This window comes from Musca vetustissima, unplaced genomic scaffold (assembly GCF_032173495.1).
Source record: "Musca vetustissima isolate MV318-11 ecotype Yass unplaced genomic scaffold, APGP_CSIRO_Mvet_v1 utg5865, whole genome shotgun sequence".
Classification (NCBI taxonomy): domain Eukaryota; kingdom Metazoa; phylum Arthropoda; class Insecta; order Diptera; family Muscidae; genus Musca; species Musca vetustissima.
In genome coordinates, this window is record NW_026875772.1 from 161,564 (window position 1) to 179,564 (window position 18,001).

At 35.6% G+C, this 18,001-nt stretch overlaps 4 protein-coding genes across 4 annotated transcripts; 2 read left to right on the forward strand and 2 right to left on the reverse strand.

Annotated features, from left to right (window-relative positions):
- Positions 1–3,579: 3,579 nt before the first annotated feature.
- LOC133338294 (tectonin beta-propeller repeat-containing protein) lies at positions 3,580–8,686 on the forward strand. The gene is made up of 10 exons (XM_061546470.1): positions 3,580–4,248; positions 4,306–4,734; positions 4,818–5,433; positions 5,498–6,287; positions 6,348–6,494; positions 6,562–6,675; positions 6,745–7,709; positions 7,786–8,108; positions 8,174–8,217; positions 8,671–8,686. The coding sequence occupies exons 1-9, from the start codon at positions 3,595–3,597 to the stop codon at positions 8,210–8,212; spliced, it is 4,077 nt and encodes a 1,358-aa protein (XP_061402454.1). The 5' UTR covers positions 3,580–3,594; the 3' UTR covers positions 8,213–8,217; positions 8,671–8,686.
- Positions 8,687–9,124: 438 nt separating this feature from the next.
- Positions 9,125–11,329, reverse strand: LOC133338295 (ATPase family gene 2 protein homolog B). Its single transcript, XM_061546471.1, has 3 exons — positions 10,602–11,329; positions 9,701–10,548; positions 9,125–9,633 (listed from the first exon to the last, which is right to left on the reverse strand). The coding sequence occupies exons 1-3, from the start codon at positions 11,327–11,329 to the stop codon at positions 9,125–9,127; spliced, it is 2,085 nt and encodes a 694-aa protein (XP_061402455.1).
- Positions 11,330–12,671: 1,342 nt separating this feature from the next.
- LOC133338296 (protein disulfide-isomerase TMX3) lies at positions 12,672–14,103 on the forward strand. Its single transcript, XM_061546473.1, has 3 exons — positions 12,672–12,711; positions 12,770–13,656; positions 13,717–14,103. Exons 1-3 carry the CDS (start codon positions 12,672–12,674, stop codon positions 14,101–14,103), a joined length of 1,314 nt encoding a protein of 437 aa, XP_061402457.1.
- Positions 14,104–14,562: 459 nt separating this feature from the next.
- On the reverse strand, positions 14,563–15,857 carry LOC133338297 (programmed cell death protein 5). The gene is made up of 3 exons (XM_061546474.1): positions 15,798–15,857; positions 14,871–14,997; positions 14,563–14,804 (listed from the first exon to the last, which is right to left on the reverse strand). Exons 1-3 carry the CDS (start codon positions 15,855–15,857, stop codon positions 14,581–14,583), a joined length of 411 nt encoding a protein of 136 aa, XP_061402458.1. The 3' UTR covers positions 14,563–14,580.
- Positions 15,858–18,001: the final 2,144 nt, after the last annotated feature.

Below are 18,001 nucleotides of genomic sequence, written 5' to 3' on the forward strand. Positions count from 1 at the left end.
TGCCCAACATTCGGGCAGCGTGTAACGGTTTCATTGACCGTTTTCCAACCGAATCGGCTGTAAATTGGCAATTTTGGTTCTCCTTATATAGCACATCTCCGTACCAAAATTATTAATACTAACCCAAGTTTCAAGGTAGTCGCCATATAACGTTACTCACAATATTCAGTATTTTGGGGATTTTGGACACGTTTTTCAACCGCGCAGGCAGTCAAATCTCATTACCTAAAAATATAAATATTGATGACAGTTTTATTATAGCTCCCATATAACGGTAGCCCCACTATTCGATATTTTGATCATTTTTCAATCATCTTTTTCTCACGTATTTGTCGGTATGTTCTGTAGGTACTCTTTATTATTTTTCATTTTATAATTTGTCAATCAAGTTTTCATTGGAATAATATGCATATACATATTTTCAATTTGTAACATATGATATTAGTCATGTAGTAAGAATTGGCTTGTTAATAAATATACATCGTTAACTTATTGGAAATAAACGTGTTCCTACAGTTCAAAGTCCTAATTTTAAATATTTTGTTTGTCATCCTCACTGTAGAGTGTATAAAAAGTTCGACAGGGCCGAACATAACATCGTTTTTATAACCTCCTCCATAGTATGGAGGGTAAATAAAATTTTGTTTTTCCGTTTGTAACTCATCGAGATGATCATTCTCATCAATTATGCATAGCACCTCATAACTTTCTTTTTCCTCTGCAATGACAATTTTCATATTGAACCAGCAGCTTGGTGTTTTTAGGAAAATTTTCCAAATCGGTTTGTAGAAATGTCGGTATAGGTCCACATTTTGGTATGTTTCCTATGTTTTCATTTCAAGTACCTGTCAGAATACCTATACCTATTCGGCCCGGCCGAACATAACGCTTTTTTACTCGTTACTTGTTTGTTAGTGTTATTTGCTTTTTAACTTCTTTACAACTCTTAAATAATCACCCTTTTGCAAATATAGATGTCGAATATGATTCAAAAAATCCCAAACCGCTAATGAATAAATTTTACATATCATGTCAGTAGGTTGCAACTAATTCTGTCTCTAGCCACATATCCGTAAATGACCTCTAATGGATGGTTATTTTTTAGTTTTGCCATTTTAAATGACATACATACATTATTTTCGTGTGTACTCCACCTAGAATGTATCTCAAACAAAAGGCCATTCAACTACGAACGTGTATATATTACATTTATTTTCATTGATTGTGTTTTCCCATGACATTTATGGGTTTTTTGGTATACTCATTTGTTTTATAAAGTCATGGATCGTCATTGTAAATAAATTTTGTTATTAAATTAAAAAAAAATGGAATTCAAAAAAGTTTTTATAATTTTTTTTTTTTTTTTGTATTATAAAAATGTTCGTTTCAAATTTGTAAACGACAAAATAACATTCTACACGATTTGGAGATCAGATCAGAATACATATTTTGTATATGTGTGTGTAGTGTTTTGAATACTATTCCGAATTCGGAACAAAACTCTACAAAAGTATCCGATTTTCTTGGGCATTTTAGACAAGTTTTTCAACCGAATTGCCTATGGTATAATAATATAAGGTAACAGCAAGTGTTGTTATAATAAAATTGAAAATGAAATTGAAAAACATGAATGAAAATCTATAAAATTTATATTTCTATCGCTTCCAGATCTTTCCTATAATTGAGCCATTGTCACTTATATGTGTAACACATATGAAAATGTTGGGAATTGCGAGTTATTCCATGAAGACAGATTTGCTGCCTAAAACTTTCCCAGCAGGCAGATTGAGTAAATTGAATACAGGAAGACATTTAATGAAGAACAATTTCGAAATGTATGCGTTCCCAATTTTGCCGTTGGGTGATTTTTAAAAACATAATTTGTCATATTCATATTGACACTAGTATTACGTTGGAATCAAATCAGCTGCGTTTTTCTGTTACTTTTTATAATTGTACCATGCGAATTGCCTGTAATTTGTATTCTCATTGGCTTTCAAATTTCAATACCCGAAATTATCAAGGTAGTCTCATGCAGACATATGATTACGATTTTTTCATAATTTGTTTCCAGTGGGAATTATTACAAAATGTTTAATTATTGCCAAATGTTTAATTATTGTTTCATTTCAGTACCATTCCATTCATTAAACCATAGTATATATATATAAATTTGGATAAGAATTTGTTATGGACTTGACCGACAAAATTATGCAGATAAAGATATTGATGTGATTGCAATATTTCTGTTGAAAAAATTAACAGGTTTACGAATGATAACTGTTCAGTTATGATTAAAATTGCAAAAAATTAAATGTTTTTTTTTTATTTTCTTGAAAAAAGTACTCTTTTATTAAAAAAGTAATCTTTTGGTACCTTTTCACATTTTTCATTTTCCATCCCTGGATGAGTCTCAAATTAAAGAGGGTTTCCATTATTAATTTCTCAAATGAGACTATCATCTGTAATTATGCCATGCTCGTTTTGGTATAGCCCCATTATATTTTTCTCACGCCTTTTCCGGTATATTCAAGGTCATATCGTGGCATGAGTTTTCTCCTAGGAGACCCCAATTATTTTACATATTTTAAATGTCATCCTTGCTTAACTTTGTTTTAACTTTTTTTATTATTTTCATTGAAATTATTCTACATTTTCATTGTGCCATGATTGCGAACAACTGTTGATTCGCATATATGCTTTCGGTTTTCGATTTTAACGGAAAATAGTAGTCTGACTGAATAGTAATCAATAGGAGGAATGTACTGTAGTTGACGCGTTTTCTAATACAACCCTGATTAATATTGCCCCAGGAAGATTTAACCAGTTAGGCGCATCAGCACAGCTGTTGATGCAATTTAATGTCAGAAATGCGGTTGTAATTTCAGACCAAACAATTTAATACCAAAATTATAAATGAAAGTCACTGAATTTTGAAGAGATTGTTCGTCAATGCATTTATTAATAATTTCTGAATGAATTTGTGTTCGAACTCTTATGAATCGTTTTGTTTCTGCAATATATTATTGACAAGTTATTGTACTACTGCCCAATATTATCAATTTCCTTCCAAACACTACAACAACTCGAAAAAGGGGGTGAAAATACAAAACAGCTGTTTACGATTCTACCCCATTTTTTAAATAAGGGATAACATAGCCAGCCCCCTACTTTGTGTCCTTTGTGTATATCACACTATTTTTTCCTTTGTACTTTTTTTAACAGATACAAAGCGAACAATTTTCTTTATTTAAAGTACGTAACAAATAATAACTAAGCAAGTGAATTAATAATTGTAAAACATTATAACTGAATACCAATAAATTAAATTTTCAACAGGATCAAAAAGGCATCAATGACTCACATCAAAAATAATGTATTAGGCGTGTACTAAATGGCTCGGGATAATGGATGGCATAAAGGCAGTCGCGAGTATGTTCAATATTAGTTATGAAATCTAACAGATATATCTTAGTTGGCTACTTACACACAATCTATCATCTCCATTGCAGATTTAGAATACCGACTTAAATTATAAAGCTGAAGAATTATCTATCCTAAAGTGGGAGCGTTAATTTGTTGTCCAATTCAAATATGCCTAGTAGCCTGCTATTTGCCAACAGCAGTGAAGGTAGAGTTTATACCTTATCAACCAGTTCTGCTGCGTGGAGGGAATTTCCCTACAATGGTCTGGAATTCAAGAAAATCTCAGCTGTTCCCAACTTTATGTGGGCTATTGGCGGTGACCGCCAAGTTTACGTTCACGTACATGGCCTAGATGTACCCATACGAGTGAAGGAGGAATCATATGAAAATGAACGTTGGTTGCCAATCGAAGGATTCTCAAAAACCCTATTGCCCACAGATCGCTTCAAATATTCTTCAGCCGATGGCCAGCAAGACAGATCCATAGAGAAAATACGGCTGCCATCGATGGCATGGCAGTGGGACGGTGACTGGCACTTGGAGCTGGACTTGGATGGAAATTCCCTGGGTGAAGATGGTTGGATGTACGCTCTAGATTTTCCAGCCACATATTCGGCGAAGAAATCTTGGAATTCATATGTTCGACGACGTAAATGGGTGAGGTTTCGTCGCTACAGTGCATTGAATTGTTGGTGTGCTGTGGCCCCACTACACAAAGATCCCACCCAGGAGCCTTTTACCGATGTGGCCATAGGCGGTACAAATATACCAAATGCACCAACGGGAACATTAGTGGTTTGGGCTATAACAGCCCATGGCAGGGTATTTTTTCCATCGAATTAAAAATGTTTCTTTTTCATTAACAAGTGTTCTTTGTAGGCAATGTTTCGTAGTGGTGTTTCAGCAACAGCACCAGAAGGTCTTCGCTGGACAACTATTCCAACACCACCCACCTGTGAATTGGCCCAATTAAGTGTTGGTCCCACTGGTCTGGTTTGGGCGGTACTTTTCAATGGTCATGCCATTGTACGTTCAGGCGTAACGCGTGAAAACCTCTCTGGCGATGCTTGGCTGGATGTTAAGGCACCATCCCATGCCAACAACCAGGAACCCACTAGTGGTTTGAAAATAGTTCAAATTTCCGTTGGCACAAATGCTGTCTGGTGCGTTTGTAATGATTGCAGCGTATGGTTTAGACGTGGCATAAAAGGTGACTTGGCAGGGGTATGTGAAGATGCCGCCATTGGCAGCGGTTGGGTGGAAATGATAGGTAATATATCAATGGTTTCGGTGGCTGCCAATGATCAGGTGAGTAAAGCGTACATTTGTGCAAACAATTTTTGTACTGTTATGGACATGTATTCATTTATTTCACCACTTTTTACTTATAGGTATTTGCAATTGGTTCTGCCGATCGTGCCCTTTATTACAGGTTTGGTGTCACACCTTCCGACCCCACAGGGAAAAAATGGCGTTTAATACAATTGCCAATGCAAGTTAGTCGTACGTCAAGTTCTATGTCGATAGCCTCACGACGAAGCGGTAGTTCATCAACACCCGGCTCAAAACAACAGAGTTTTTCCAATCTTTATAATAAGGAAAAAGAAAAAGGCGTCGTGGAAACCTGTGCGCCAATAGAAAATGTTGTCTCTAGTAACAACAGCAACCATGGTCCGCCGTCAAGATTGAAAGGAGAACTCTATCGGCATTATTCAGATTCACCACCCAACATCGGTAGTTTAAATTTAAACGAACGTCACAAGAAACGCACTTCGGCCTTAAGAGAGTTGACGCATGCGTCTAGTGCTCCTGGTACAACTGAGGTGGCCGAAGTTAGTGGCAAAGCTTATGAAACACATTTAAAAAATCCCCGGGCATGGTCGCCGGTACGAAGTGTTGGTTCCATGGTAGGCACTGAGGCTCATCCGGAAAGTGATTCGACTGTGTTTGATGCCGATTCAACACATCATGGTTCTGATGCATTCCTAGATGATGATGATCATGCTGGTAGGATTTCAATTCAAATTTTCATAGAGTAATTGATATTCTGATTTTGTTATTTGTTTTTTAGGTTCCCAGTTTTGGACTGAATGTGAAATTATGTGGTCTTATATAACAGCTGGTGCTGTTACCATTAATCCCAGCAATTTACCCAATTGGTTTAACGATCAAAATTCTCCAGTCGACAACCAAATAAATGTAGACTCTGCATGGCGCCAAGATATTTTGGAAAAATTACGAAAACGGCAGGAAACCTTCAATAGCCTAGTGAGCCAAGCTAAATATGAGAAAGCTGTTGAGCTTTCGTCTTGGATAAAAACAGCAGAAGCACGCTATCAGCGACCCGGCTGTCAGGATTTTGAAGACTGTCTCATTGAACTGGAATGGGTGAGTGGCAGTTCGGCCACAACGCCCACATCACAGAATCCAACAATTCAAAAAGATTCTGATTCGGGCACATTTACCGTACTGAATCCTGATGGGGTTACTGCGAAAATACAATTTTCCCTATCAGCCATCACATGTGTTATGTGCTGCAGTGAACCTGCTTCCCCACGATTGGCCATACATGTAACAAGTCTTGTAAGTTCAAATTGTTCACCGGTTCGCCTACTCTTCTCCAGTGATAGTGAAATGGAAGATTGGCTTTCACATCTAACATCGGTGTGTTGTCAAATAAATGAAGTGGTAGCTAAGCCGGCAAACAATTCCATCTGGGCCACTACAGAATTGGGTGATGTTTTTGTCTTCGATCCGGCTAATATGAAAGCGCAACAGTGGGAAAGTTCTACAAATAGTTATAAACAAGAAATGGATGTCAGTACCCTAGAGACTCCGTACTATAATACTCTACATAATGGGTAAGCTATACACAACTCGTTAGTTATCGGTAAAACCTTTTTAATTTAAATGCATTGCAGAATGCCTTGTGGATCAGAATTGATTATATCTGGCTGTGTTTATGATGATGCTGATCAAATACGTTTCGATTTACAGTGTCATTCGTCACTTAAAGTTGGTGTAAAAGTTGAAAAACATCGTGTTATTGCTATGCACTTAAACCCTAGGTAAATATCACGAAGAAGATTTTTATATTTTTATTTGTTTCATAAAATGTTTTCAATTCTTACTCAGATTCAATGAAAATACAACAGTGTTAAATACAATGGAAAATTCCGAGTGGCAAAATGAAACACGCTATGATAAAATGGTATTCGCACCCGGAACAACATTTACTCTGAAAATAAGGTAAACAAATCATTTATTTATGACTAATAGGACTGATAGTATTAATCAGAAATATGCGTTTTATTTCAGAGCCCTGGAAACTCACTATGCCGTTATGGTGAACAATTCATATTTTGTTGATTACAAATATCGTGTTGATCCCGACTCGGTAACATGTCTGTATGTAAGTGGTCGAGTAAAACTCTTCAACGTTATCTATCGTTGCCCCAGTGTCATTTTAAATCCACAATTAATGTTTTGGCGACAAATTGGCGGTCACATTAAGAAAGTTTTCAGTTGTTCCGCCGGTGTCGTTTGGGGCATGACATGCGACAATACAGCATGGGTATACAACGGTGGTTGGGGTGGTAATTTCTTAAAGGGACTGGAAGGGAATGTGGGTAAAATTAATCCCATGATAGATACACACAACTATTATGTGTATGAAAATCAACGCTGGAATCCAATAAGCGGGTTCACCACCAAAAGCTTACCTACCGATCGATTTATGTGGAGCGATGTAACCGGACGACAGAAGCGTAGCAAGGAGCATACAAAACTCCTGTCATCACACTACGAATGGATATCCGATTGGGCGATCGATTATAATATACCCGGTGGCTGTGATAAAGAAGGATGGCAATATGCTATTGATTTTCCTGCCACTTATCATGCTCAAAAACGTCTAACCGACTGTGTAAGACGTCGTCGTTGGCTGAAGAAGTGCCGGCTGGTCACCAGTGGACCTTGGCAGGAGTTAAGCCATTCGAAAATACTCGATGCTGCATTACAGGTATTACCAAGCGACAATAATAGCGTCAACAGTGAGAATATCGAGGAGATATCAATATGTGCCTGGGCCATAGCTTCCAACGGCGATGTGCTGTATCGTCATGGTGTGACATCATTAAATCCTAAAGGAGATAACTGGGAACATATACCAAGTGAACAGCCCCTGATAGCGATTAGTATTACACCAGCAGGACAAGTTTGGGTTTTGGGTAAAAATGGTACAATATTCTATCGTTACGGTATAACGCAATTAAATCCCTTGGGTGAGTATATATATATATATATTTCTTTGTCACAGTTGTGACCCGATTGAGCTAATGAGTTGCATTTTTGTTTTAGGAGATGCATGGCAACCCATTGATGCTCCAAGTGGTACTAAATTTAAAGCAATTTCTGTGGGTCAGGCTGGTGTATGGGCCTTAGATAGCACAAATCGTTTGGCTGTACGCAAAGAGATAACCAAAACATTCCCAGAGGGTTCCCACTGGCAATTTCTGCCAAATGTTGCAAATATACCACCGCACACTGATACCCATTTGGGCTTCAAGGCAATATCTGTGGGAACCGAAGTATGGGCCGTTGCCATGAATGGGGTACTTTGTCGACGTTGTGGTATTACAAAAGATAATCCAGCTGGTGCTGGCTGGAGTATGGGTATACCGGTATGTATAATATATATACACAATTTCTTTATTTTAATGCATTTTTTTCATTTCTAATGTTACAGGGACAATGGCAGCATTTATCGGTAGCTAGTTTTTCATAAAGAAATATGGTTTATCCATGCTTTTGGGATTTATTTGCATTTCCATCATCTACTTGTATGATAAATGGCTGTTGCTTTAATTGCATTCGAAAAGAAAACTTCCCCTTCCCCTTATTTATATAAAATTTATTTATTTTCGTTTATTTATTCCTGAGACTTTTTGGCTGACAAAATACATATACATACAATGATGTATTTTACGATTTAGATGCTCCTATAGTTGTATTAATGTTGAGTAAAGTTTAAAAAATATTTTTTTTTATTTTAACATTCCATATTTTGTTATATACTTATATATTTGTTTGCATATTGTAAAAACTCATAGCAAAACCCTATTTTTCTGCTCCCTTTATAAAAACCAAAAAATGTTCATTCTCATTATCGTCTATTTTTAGTTCTATGCCAAATATTCAAATATATTACAACATGTAATTAAGTTACAATATAATTATATTTACTTATGAACATAATAAATATTTATTAAAACACATAGATCGAAAGGCTAGCTGTTTGATTATGAAAACAAAAACAAATTAAAGAACAAGAACTGCTGGTCATGAATGAGGGAGGCAATACAAATTAGAAGACGTGTGTATTGACTTTTTTAAATTCGCAAGAATTGCAATAGTCCATCATTTATAAGCGCTTATATTGACTGTAATAATGTTGTTAGGATTTGAGTTATTAAAAAATTCCATTGCAAAAACAAACAATAAATTTCAGTACATTAAATATTTTACTTATGTTTTCTTGCCGATGTTTTTGTCTGTTGTATTTTTTTTTTTTTTATATTATTTTTTATTTTTTTTTTATTTTTTATATACACTGATATTTATAACATTCGAAAAAATTGACTACAATTTTGCAAAACTGCCACCTAATAATAGTTCTTAATTCACTTTGTTTAAAACGTTATCTTTGAAATTTATTTTCAAATTCATAATACCAATCTATTTGACTTTGGGACAATGACGACTTCAGTGATGTTTTCATTACACGAAGAAAATCTTCATGTTTTATTTCGCTCGTATTGAAATCTCGTTGAAATGCATTAATTGCCGCCTCATTGCACAGATTACAAATATCAGCACCCGAAAAATTCTGCGTTAATTTGGCAATATCATTTATATCTACATCTTTGGCAAATGGCATTTTTTGCTGATATAAAATCAATATTGAACGTCTCGATTCATAATCCGGAGCTGGTACATGTATTAATTTATCGAAGCGGCCAGGACGAATTAAGGCATCATCAACCATATCTGGACGATTTGTGGCGGCCACAACAATTATATGATTGTTTGAATTAAAACCATCTGTTGAGCCTACAATGCCATCCATTTCCGTTAGAATTGTCGATAGAATGCGTATCTGAACATCTCCCGAGGAACCATTTACAGCTCTTCGACCAATCAGGGAATCTAGAAAATAAGCCAAACAGATTATGATTTTAAACACATTATAATCATTTAAAAAATCACACTTTACCAATTTCATCCAGAAATATTAAACAAGGAGAATTTTTGCGTGCGGTATCAAACATTTTTGCAATGAATTTTTCAGCACAACCCACATACGGTGAATAAACTTCTGCCCCCGAAGTGGCAATAAAAGTCATATTTGCTTCGGTGGCTAAACATTTGGCTATCGTAGTTTTGGCACATCCCGGTGGTCCATACAATAGTACCCCTTTCGGCATTGTCAAGCCAAAACGACGAAAAGATTTCTCCTGTTTTAGACCAGCTAAAACCGTTACGTCCAAAATCTTTTTCAATTGCTCCATACCGCCAATGTTAGAAAATCTCTCCTTTGTTTTACAAACACTGACATCGGTTTCTCGAACCGATACAGGTTTTGATTTTTTCAAACATTCCTCGGCAATCCATTCATGGGATATATTTGATCTGGTCAAAATAAGATGTGTAACGTTGCGTACAAACAAGGCCAAATCGGCGAGAACATAACCCTGTGTCTGCTTAGAAATCCAATCCAATAAATGCATTGGGAAACTATTATCAGGTAGACTAGCATTAAAAAGTTTTTCAAGAATTAGCCTGCGATCCTCAATTGTCAATGCTGAGAGGGGAATTTCTTGGTCAAATCTACCAGGCCGCTTGACCAAATCATCTAAATTTTCAGCATTGTGAGTTGTGGCCAGACATAAAATACCCCTTTTCGATTGGCCCAATTCGTCTAATAGTGATAAAAACTGGGTCAGCAGGCGCATTGCATTTGTTGATGTTTCAGAATTATTTACTTTACTTTTTGTGTGCGGACATAATAAGTGTAGGTCTTCAACAAGAATTACGTTCATACCTGTTGGTAACAATGGAAATTAATTACAGAATAATATAACGCACTGCAATATAAATGCTCACCTTTTGAAGGGAAATTATCGTTAAAAAATGTAACACTCTTAAAGAAATGTCTTAGTTCCATTTCAGCCTCTCCGGGATATTGTTTTATTAGATTTGAAGATTTCAATCGAAAAACATTACATATGCGTTGATGTAGATAATCTTCAATTAAGAATGTCTTGCCACATCCAACAGAGCCCACAACTAATGCGTTTATATTCATTCTTTGTGAACTCCGACTCGACTCCTTTTGAATTTTTGCAATTTCCATTAAGTCGTCCAGTTGTTTGTGGACTGTGTTAAAAGTGGGCACATCAGAACAAACAAAATTCCTATCCTTATCGTAATTTGCAAGCGAAATATTCGCAACGGTAATTTTAGTCTCCTCGGTAACAATAAATCGGCTATAATTCGAAACATTCCTTATTTCAATAGAAATATAATCCACCCCGATCCGTTGGAACTCTGTGTCCACAACAATGCATGTTGTACACAAATGATATGCCTGCAACAAATTCTGAGCCATATCAATCAGGAAGGTGCGTGGCAGTGATGTCAAGTTTAATATATTATTAGCATTAATGTGAAAGGAAACTTCCAATTCTTGCAACGGTATTTCCTCATTACGATCTAATAATTCGATCTTATTCAGGACGAGTTTATCATTCATAGACATAAACTTGCAAACCGTGACATCTAAATAACAGACGGAGTCCGCATCACCATCTCGAGGAAATATTTGACACAGTGCAAAATTCATTTCTTCACTTCCTTCCACGCGGAACCAACATCTTGCCCAATCTCCTGCGTATCCAACTTTTCCAAGCACATTTCTAGGCAATAAACACTTTTGCGAAATTTTATTACACTCGAGAGTTTTTAGCGGTAATACCGGTAAGTTTAACATCGTGCACTTTAGGGCAAGATCTATTAATAAGGTCACCAAGGTAGCAATCGAAATCGGAAAACAGCTGTTTTTTCTCAAGTCTAATGTCAACAATTTCGACTCTGTTTACGTTTTCATAATGGAAGTCAATTCACAATAATGCATTTTGACAGCAAATTTGAGAGGTATCGATTATCAGCTGGTCTCCCTGGGCGACCTCATGGCCTATAAATAAGGTCACCCAGGAAGACCTTTATAAGTTGCTATGGCCTACCTTGGATAATTGTACCATGGTATAATTATTACAAGGTAGGGCACAACTACCAACTGATTACAATTTTTTCTCAAGGTGGCTTGTTCCATCAAATCAAAATACATATTTTGTGTATGTGTGTGTATTGTTTTGAATACAATGTCAAATAAATTCAAAATAAATTGAAATATATTCAAATTTAATTAAAATGAAAATTATGTTTTTAACACGTTCGTCTGGAAGTAATTACTTTGTTATGGATGAAACAAACATTTAATGGTATTCCCAACTAGATTTTGGGAAGAAATCATAACCTTTCATTCATTTTTCGTTTTGTGTTGAAAAAATGTCAAATAAACACAAACACTTGTTGCGTATATTTATTTTATTTTGGCAGAAGAAGCCACACGTGCATAGTTGATTTTTTGTTATTTACCTCAAGCTGCCCTACCTTGTATTATTGTGCCATGCTATGGCCTACCTTGAGTAAATGTACCATGTTTGAAACTTTGAGAGAAAACAACCTCATCTAAATCGCAGTGCGAACATGACATTAATTGAAATAATGTGGCATCTCTATTTGTTCACATACACGGACAGTAGTGTCAACAATGCGAATTCGTTTCTCATGAAGTCTCTCCATCCCACATCATTCGTAAATATTTCGTTATCCTACTTTGAGTTCTCCTTTATCGGCAATTTCGTTTCTTCCCCCATTCGTTAGCAAGAGGAGGGTTGCGAACTACCCTGGTGCGGCACGTAGGTTTTTTATTCATTCATAAAAGATTATTTATTTAGAAATATAAATACAATACTAATTTAATTAATATATTTAAAAGTGTACAACAACTTCAAAGCATTCATCATGTTTTATCGTCTGATGTAATTGTTGTCCATTTTATTAAATTACGCCCGAGAATAAACAATTTTCGTCTAACAAAAAATATATCTATATTATTAAATATGGAATCGAAGAAAATGCACCCTTCCCTTCTGATAAGTGGTGAGTATTGTTGCAAATTAAAAGCGATAAAGGGAATAATGCTTATAATTATTTATAGTTTTAATTGGTGTATTCATAACACCGTATGTGTTCGAACGAGTTGAGGCTGCAACAAATTCCAAAGTATTTGAGCTCACGGATCGTTTCATCGACGTACGTCATGAAGGCCAATGGCTAGTAATGTTCTACGCCCCTTGGTGTGGTTATTGTAAAAGGACAGAGCCAATATTTGCCTTGGTAGCACAGGCTTTGCATGCCACCAATATCCGAGTGGGACGATTGGACTGTACTAAATATCCAGCTGCAGCCAAGGAATTTAAAGTACGCTCATATCCAACTATAATATTTGTTAAGGGCAACATGGAGTACACCTATACAGGCGATCGCTCCAAAGATGAATTAGTAGATTATGCTCTTCGAATGAGTGGTCCACCGGTTCAATTAGTTACTAGGACGGAAAGTGTTGATATGCTAAAGGGATCGCATACGATATTTTTCATGTTTGTGGGACAACAAGAAGGTGTTGTGTGGGACACATTTTATGCTGCCGCTGAAAACTATCAAGAGCATGGGTTCTTCTACGCCACTTCGCCAGATGTGGCTGCGCAACATTTCGATTTTGAGCATTTACCAGCCGTTATTGTCTACAAAGAGGAACAGCATCACTTCTATCCACATGCTCATAAAGCACACGAGATGGACGCCGATTTGGTCAATGAAACAATTCATCAATTTGTTAATGTGGAGCGTTTTGTGGCTTTCCCCAAAATAACCAGATTCAATATCAACCAATTGTTAAAAACCAAGAAGTATCTTGTCGTTGCCGTAGTAGAAGAGGATAAACTTAACCAGATTGCAACGCATGAATTGGAGTTCCGAGATATGGTGGAGACTGTAATAAGGAAACATCGTGATCGTTATCATGACAAGTTCCAGTTTGGTTGGGTAAGTAGTAAAACATAGTACACACTTCACGTCGCTGAATGCCAAATTTATTTTTTTCAGATTGGTGATCCAAGTATTGCGCATTCTATTATCATGGACGAAATGCCTACTCCCCATATAATTGTCATAAATTCAACTACCCAAGAACACTATCTGCCTGATGATGATCCAATGCAAATGACACCACAAGCTTTACACATATTCCTTGAGAGTATTCACAACGAAAGTGCAACCGCATTGGGTGGTGATACGTATTTTGTGCGATTGAATCGAGCTTTATTTGAGGGCAAGAAGGCACTATTTGAAATGTGGCGCGGTAATCCTGTATTAACTTCGGTTATCTTTGGTCTTCCAATGGGATTCCTTTCACTGATTTTGTATTCCATCTTTTGTGGGGATTGTCTCGTCACAGAAGAAGAGGAAGATGATCACGAAAAGAAGGAGTAAACTATATACAAAAGTACTTAATTTTAGTATGAAAGATGGATGGTATCGATGCTAGAAAATTTGAAATCTCCTTGGTTCATGTAACATTAATTAAATTTCATGTATTTGACAATTATAAGTGTTCCATAGTTTCGATACCATCCAATAGATAAGTTTTACCTATACTAGCATAGTAAAATCTCTTTTCTTTTTATCGTGACTGTGTGTATCTATATTTCTAGTCCAATTTTCTCATATATTTATTTTCTACATTTGTATTTAATGGAAATCTCTTTTTTATTTTTACGAGTCATTTTTATTTCAAAATAAAAAATAGAAACTCTAGTGTTACTTGTTTAAGCAAATGTTTTGCAAATAAAGTATTACTAAACTAATGAGTTGCGGTATATCTTATTAAAACACAATAGAACAAAACATGGCCGGCGTTTTGGAAGATGAAAATAAAGGCTCATTCCTTGGGCCATTTATGGCCAATAATCAGCATCCGTAGTCATCATCATCGTCCGAATCGATGGCAGCACGACGTCTATCGTATTTAACTGTGCTCTTACTTTGAGGCATTTGAGCATTTACACTTTCTAAAATGCTCACAAATTGGGCATCATCCAATTTTCCTCTTAATTGGCCGGTTTGTGCCATTCTCAAGACCATATTTTCAAAGACGGCTGCTTTTTCCGGTTTACTAATTTTTAATGTGTTCACTGTAAAATGAAGAATATATTTCAATTTTTATGCATAATTGGTTTAAGTCAATAATAAATACATACGTCTAGCTCTAGCTTGTTGATCCAAGACCTGGGAGAGAATGGCATGTTTCATTTCTTCCTGTTGTCGCATTTGTTCTTCTTGAGCTTTCTGTTTATCGCCAGCATTTCCACCACCTGCTCCGCCGCCCTTTAATAGTAGAGGAAAGTGAAATTATTTAAATCTAATTCACTGAATATAAAAAGTCTAGACCGAAAACAAATACTATTGAAATCTTTATCGACAATATAGAATAAACCGACGTTATCCAAGTGTGAAAAATGTCCCTATCTCTTATTGCATTCAAATTCGCCGTAGCGAATCTGTAGCCTATTTGCTCGAAAAGCTGGCCTAAATTCTAAAATAGCGTAAAATGATTATAACGTTAAATGGGAACTAACCCGAAACTTGGACCAATATTGTTAACTTTTAATAAGGCAGTTTCAAACCAAAATATAAAAATTTGCCAAACTTCCTAAAATACCCAAACTTTGGTATGTATCGTTGTATGGGGGCCATTCTAAAAGGTGGAAAAATAAATATTGATCATTGGTAGGAAGAACTAGTAATCAATAAGAAACCAAAATACTAAAGCAGAGTTGTTCCACTGAATCCGTTTGGCCCTTTTTTTGGGTATTCAACTGGCTACTTCATTGTATATTGACCCCAAACTGTGATTTTCAATAACACATACCGCACTCTCCTACTCTTCAAAATAATGACTCATCCTTTTTAACCAAGTCCCTTTTCTACTTCCGAATATTAATTTTTCACATAAGAAAATAATATTGTCCATTTATGGCATTGGAAATGTATTCCTCTGTGTTTATTTATGGTTTTCCGTAACATGTGTATCAATATCCAGATGAATTGATTACCGGTTAAATCATCAGTTCTACGACCAGGTGGATTGAGGTATTAGAGAAATCCTTTATTATCACATTACTTACATATTGCGATTGAAGCTGTGCCATACGCTGGGCTCGAATTGCATCTAAATCGTCAGCCATCGCTCTTTAAAATATTATTAAAATATCTATCGCTTATTTTTTTATAAATTAATTTTGGTAGGGATGGTAACATAAACGATTATACGATTTGAGGCTATAATCGATTTTCTTTTATATTTTCGATGTATATGTAACAATTGGTCTGTTCCCGAATCTATTACTTTTTACTACGATAACGAATTTTCCTTTATGATATTGAAGAAAATAGTAAAATCGAGTAGATTCTTGCAGTACGGGAACAGACCATATAGGTCTGTTCCCGTACTGCCTATTAATAAAGTCACCAGGGAAACCAGCTGGAAATCGATACATCTCAAGTTTCCTGTCAAAATGTATTATTGAGTGGCGCTGATATTCAGCTGGTCTCCCTGTGTGACTTTATTTATAGGCCATGATAGGTATTAGAGTTGGGTAGTTCCGGAACGAACTAGTTCATTGGAACTATTCCGAGAAACTAGTTCCAACTCTTTAATTAATATAGTTTCTTTTTCTGATCTCGTTCCATTTTGGTATCGTTCTTTTTTCTGATCTCGTTGTTTTTTAACTAAAAGGAACTATAAAAAGCAAAGGAACTATAAAGACTAAAGGAACTACATGGAGCAAAGGAACTATATGGAGCAAAGGAACTATACGGAGCAAAGGAACTATATGGAGCAAAGAAACTATTTGAAACAAAAGAACTATTTAAAGCAAAGGAACTATAAAAAGAAAAGAAACAATGAAGAGCAAAGGAACTATTTGGAGCAAAGGAACTCCATTATTGTAGTTTCAAGATCTATAAATAAGGTCACCCAAGTAGCAATCGAAATCGGAAATCAGCTGTTTTTTTTCAATTCTAATGTCAAAAATGTCGATTCTGTTAACGTTTTCAATTCACATAATGCATTTAGACAGCAAACTTGAGTGGTGCAGATATACAGCTGGTCTCCCTGGGTAACCTTATTTATAGGCCATGGCATGATTCAATAATAAGGTCATCCGATAAGTCCACACGATTTCACCCGAGCTGTCAAAATGCTTTTAATTTTGACTTAACCAAAAATTTGACGGCTTGGGGGATTTTAATCCAAAATTGTAGATAACCATTGCTTCTGACCCGACCTGTTCATTGGATCATGGGCCATGGTCTGTTTCAGAGAAAAAAAAATCCAATGTGAGATAGAGAAAAAACTCTCATGACGAAGACCCATGACGAATAGTGTAAAAGAGCGCTATAAATGAATATCAGAGTCAAACTTGAATTTGGACGCCGTTCGCCTTTGGCAAGGACGCCACTTTAAAGTAATTTTACATATACGATTTTAAATCGACTCGATCAACGATATCCAGAAATACACCCTAATTGTTTATGCCATGTTCTGACGGGCATTCGAACAACGTAGTTCGCTCTCAGAATTACGTACATGAATTAACCCGTTCATACAACACTATTCCTAATTCATGTCATCAGAGTTTTTTATTTCAAACTTTTTGTTTCTTGTTTTACGCCAAAATTCTAACATATATACATGAATCACATATGGATCTAAATAGAAAAATTAATTCTCTTTCTCCTGACTATAGTATGAACCCATATCTATTTACTTTTAATTCATGTTTTCCATTTTTTCTGAAAATATTGTTGTTTTCATACATTTTTATATTTTTTAAATTCAAATGTCACATATAAAAATTTTGAGAATTTTTTGTTTGAGTGTCCCCAAATTTGTTTCTTGTTTTGTACGCTAATTAGAACCATGGGGAAAGAAATTCACATTGCATTATGTAGATAACAAAATGTACATCCTGCTGCATATATAAAAACTAGACAATTTTTTACGTTTCATTCATCATTTTCAATATTACTAAAAAAGTTTGAAAATTTTATAAATATTTTCAAGCTGTCAAAATTAATTTATTTTCGATAAATGCTCTCTGTTGTTAGGGATGGGACAAATTTCTTGGTGATTCAGAGAGTGATTCGAATTGAACAACGTACAAAAGTCGGTGTTCGCTCAGACAATTTTGTATGGGGAACTAAGTAATTTCTTCATAATTAAGGGTCGAACAACGAATGAGAGAGCGAACAACGCTGGTCTCCATTGGTGATATTATTTATAGGCAATGACACATACCTTTAATCATGATCTAAATGCCGATCAACT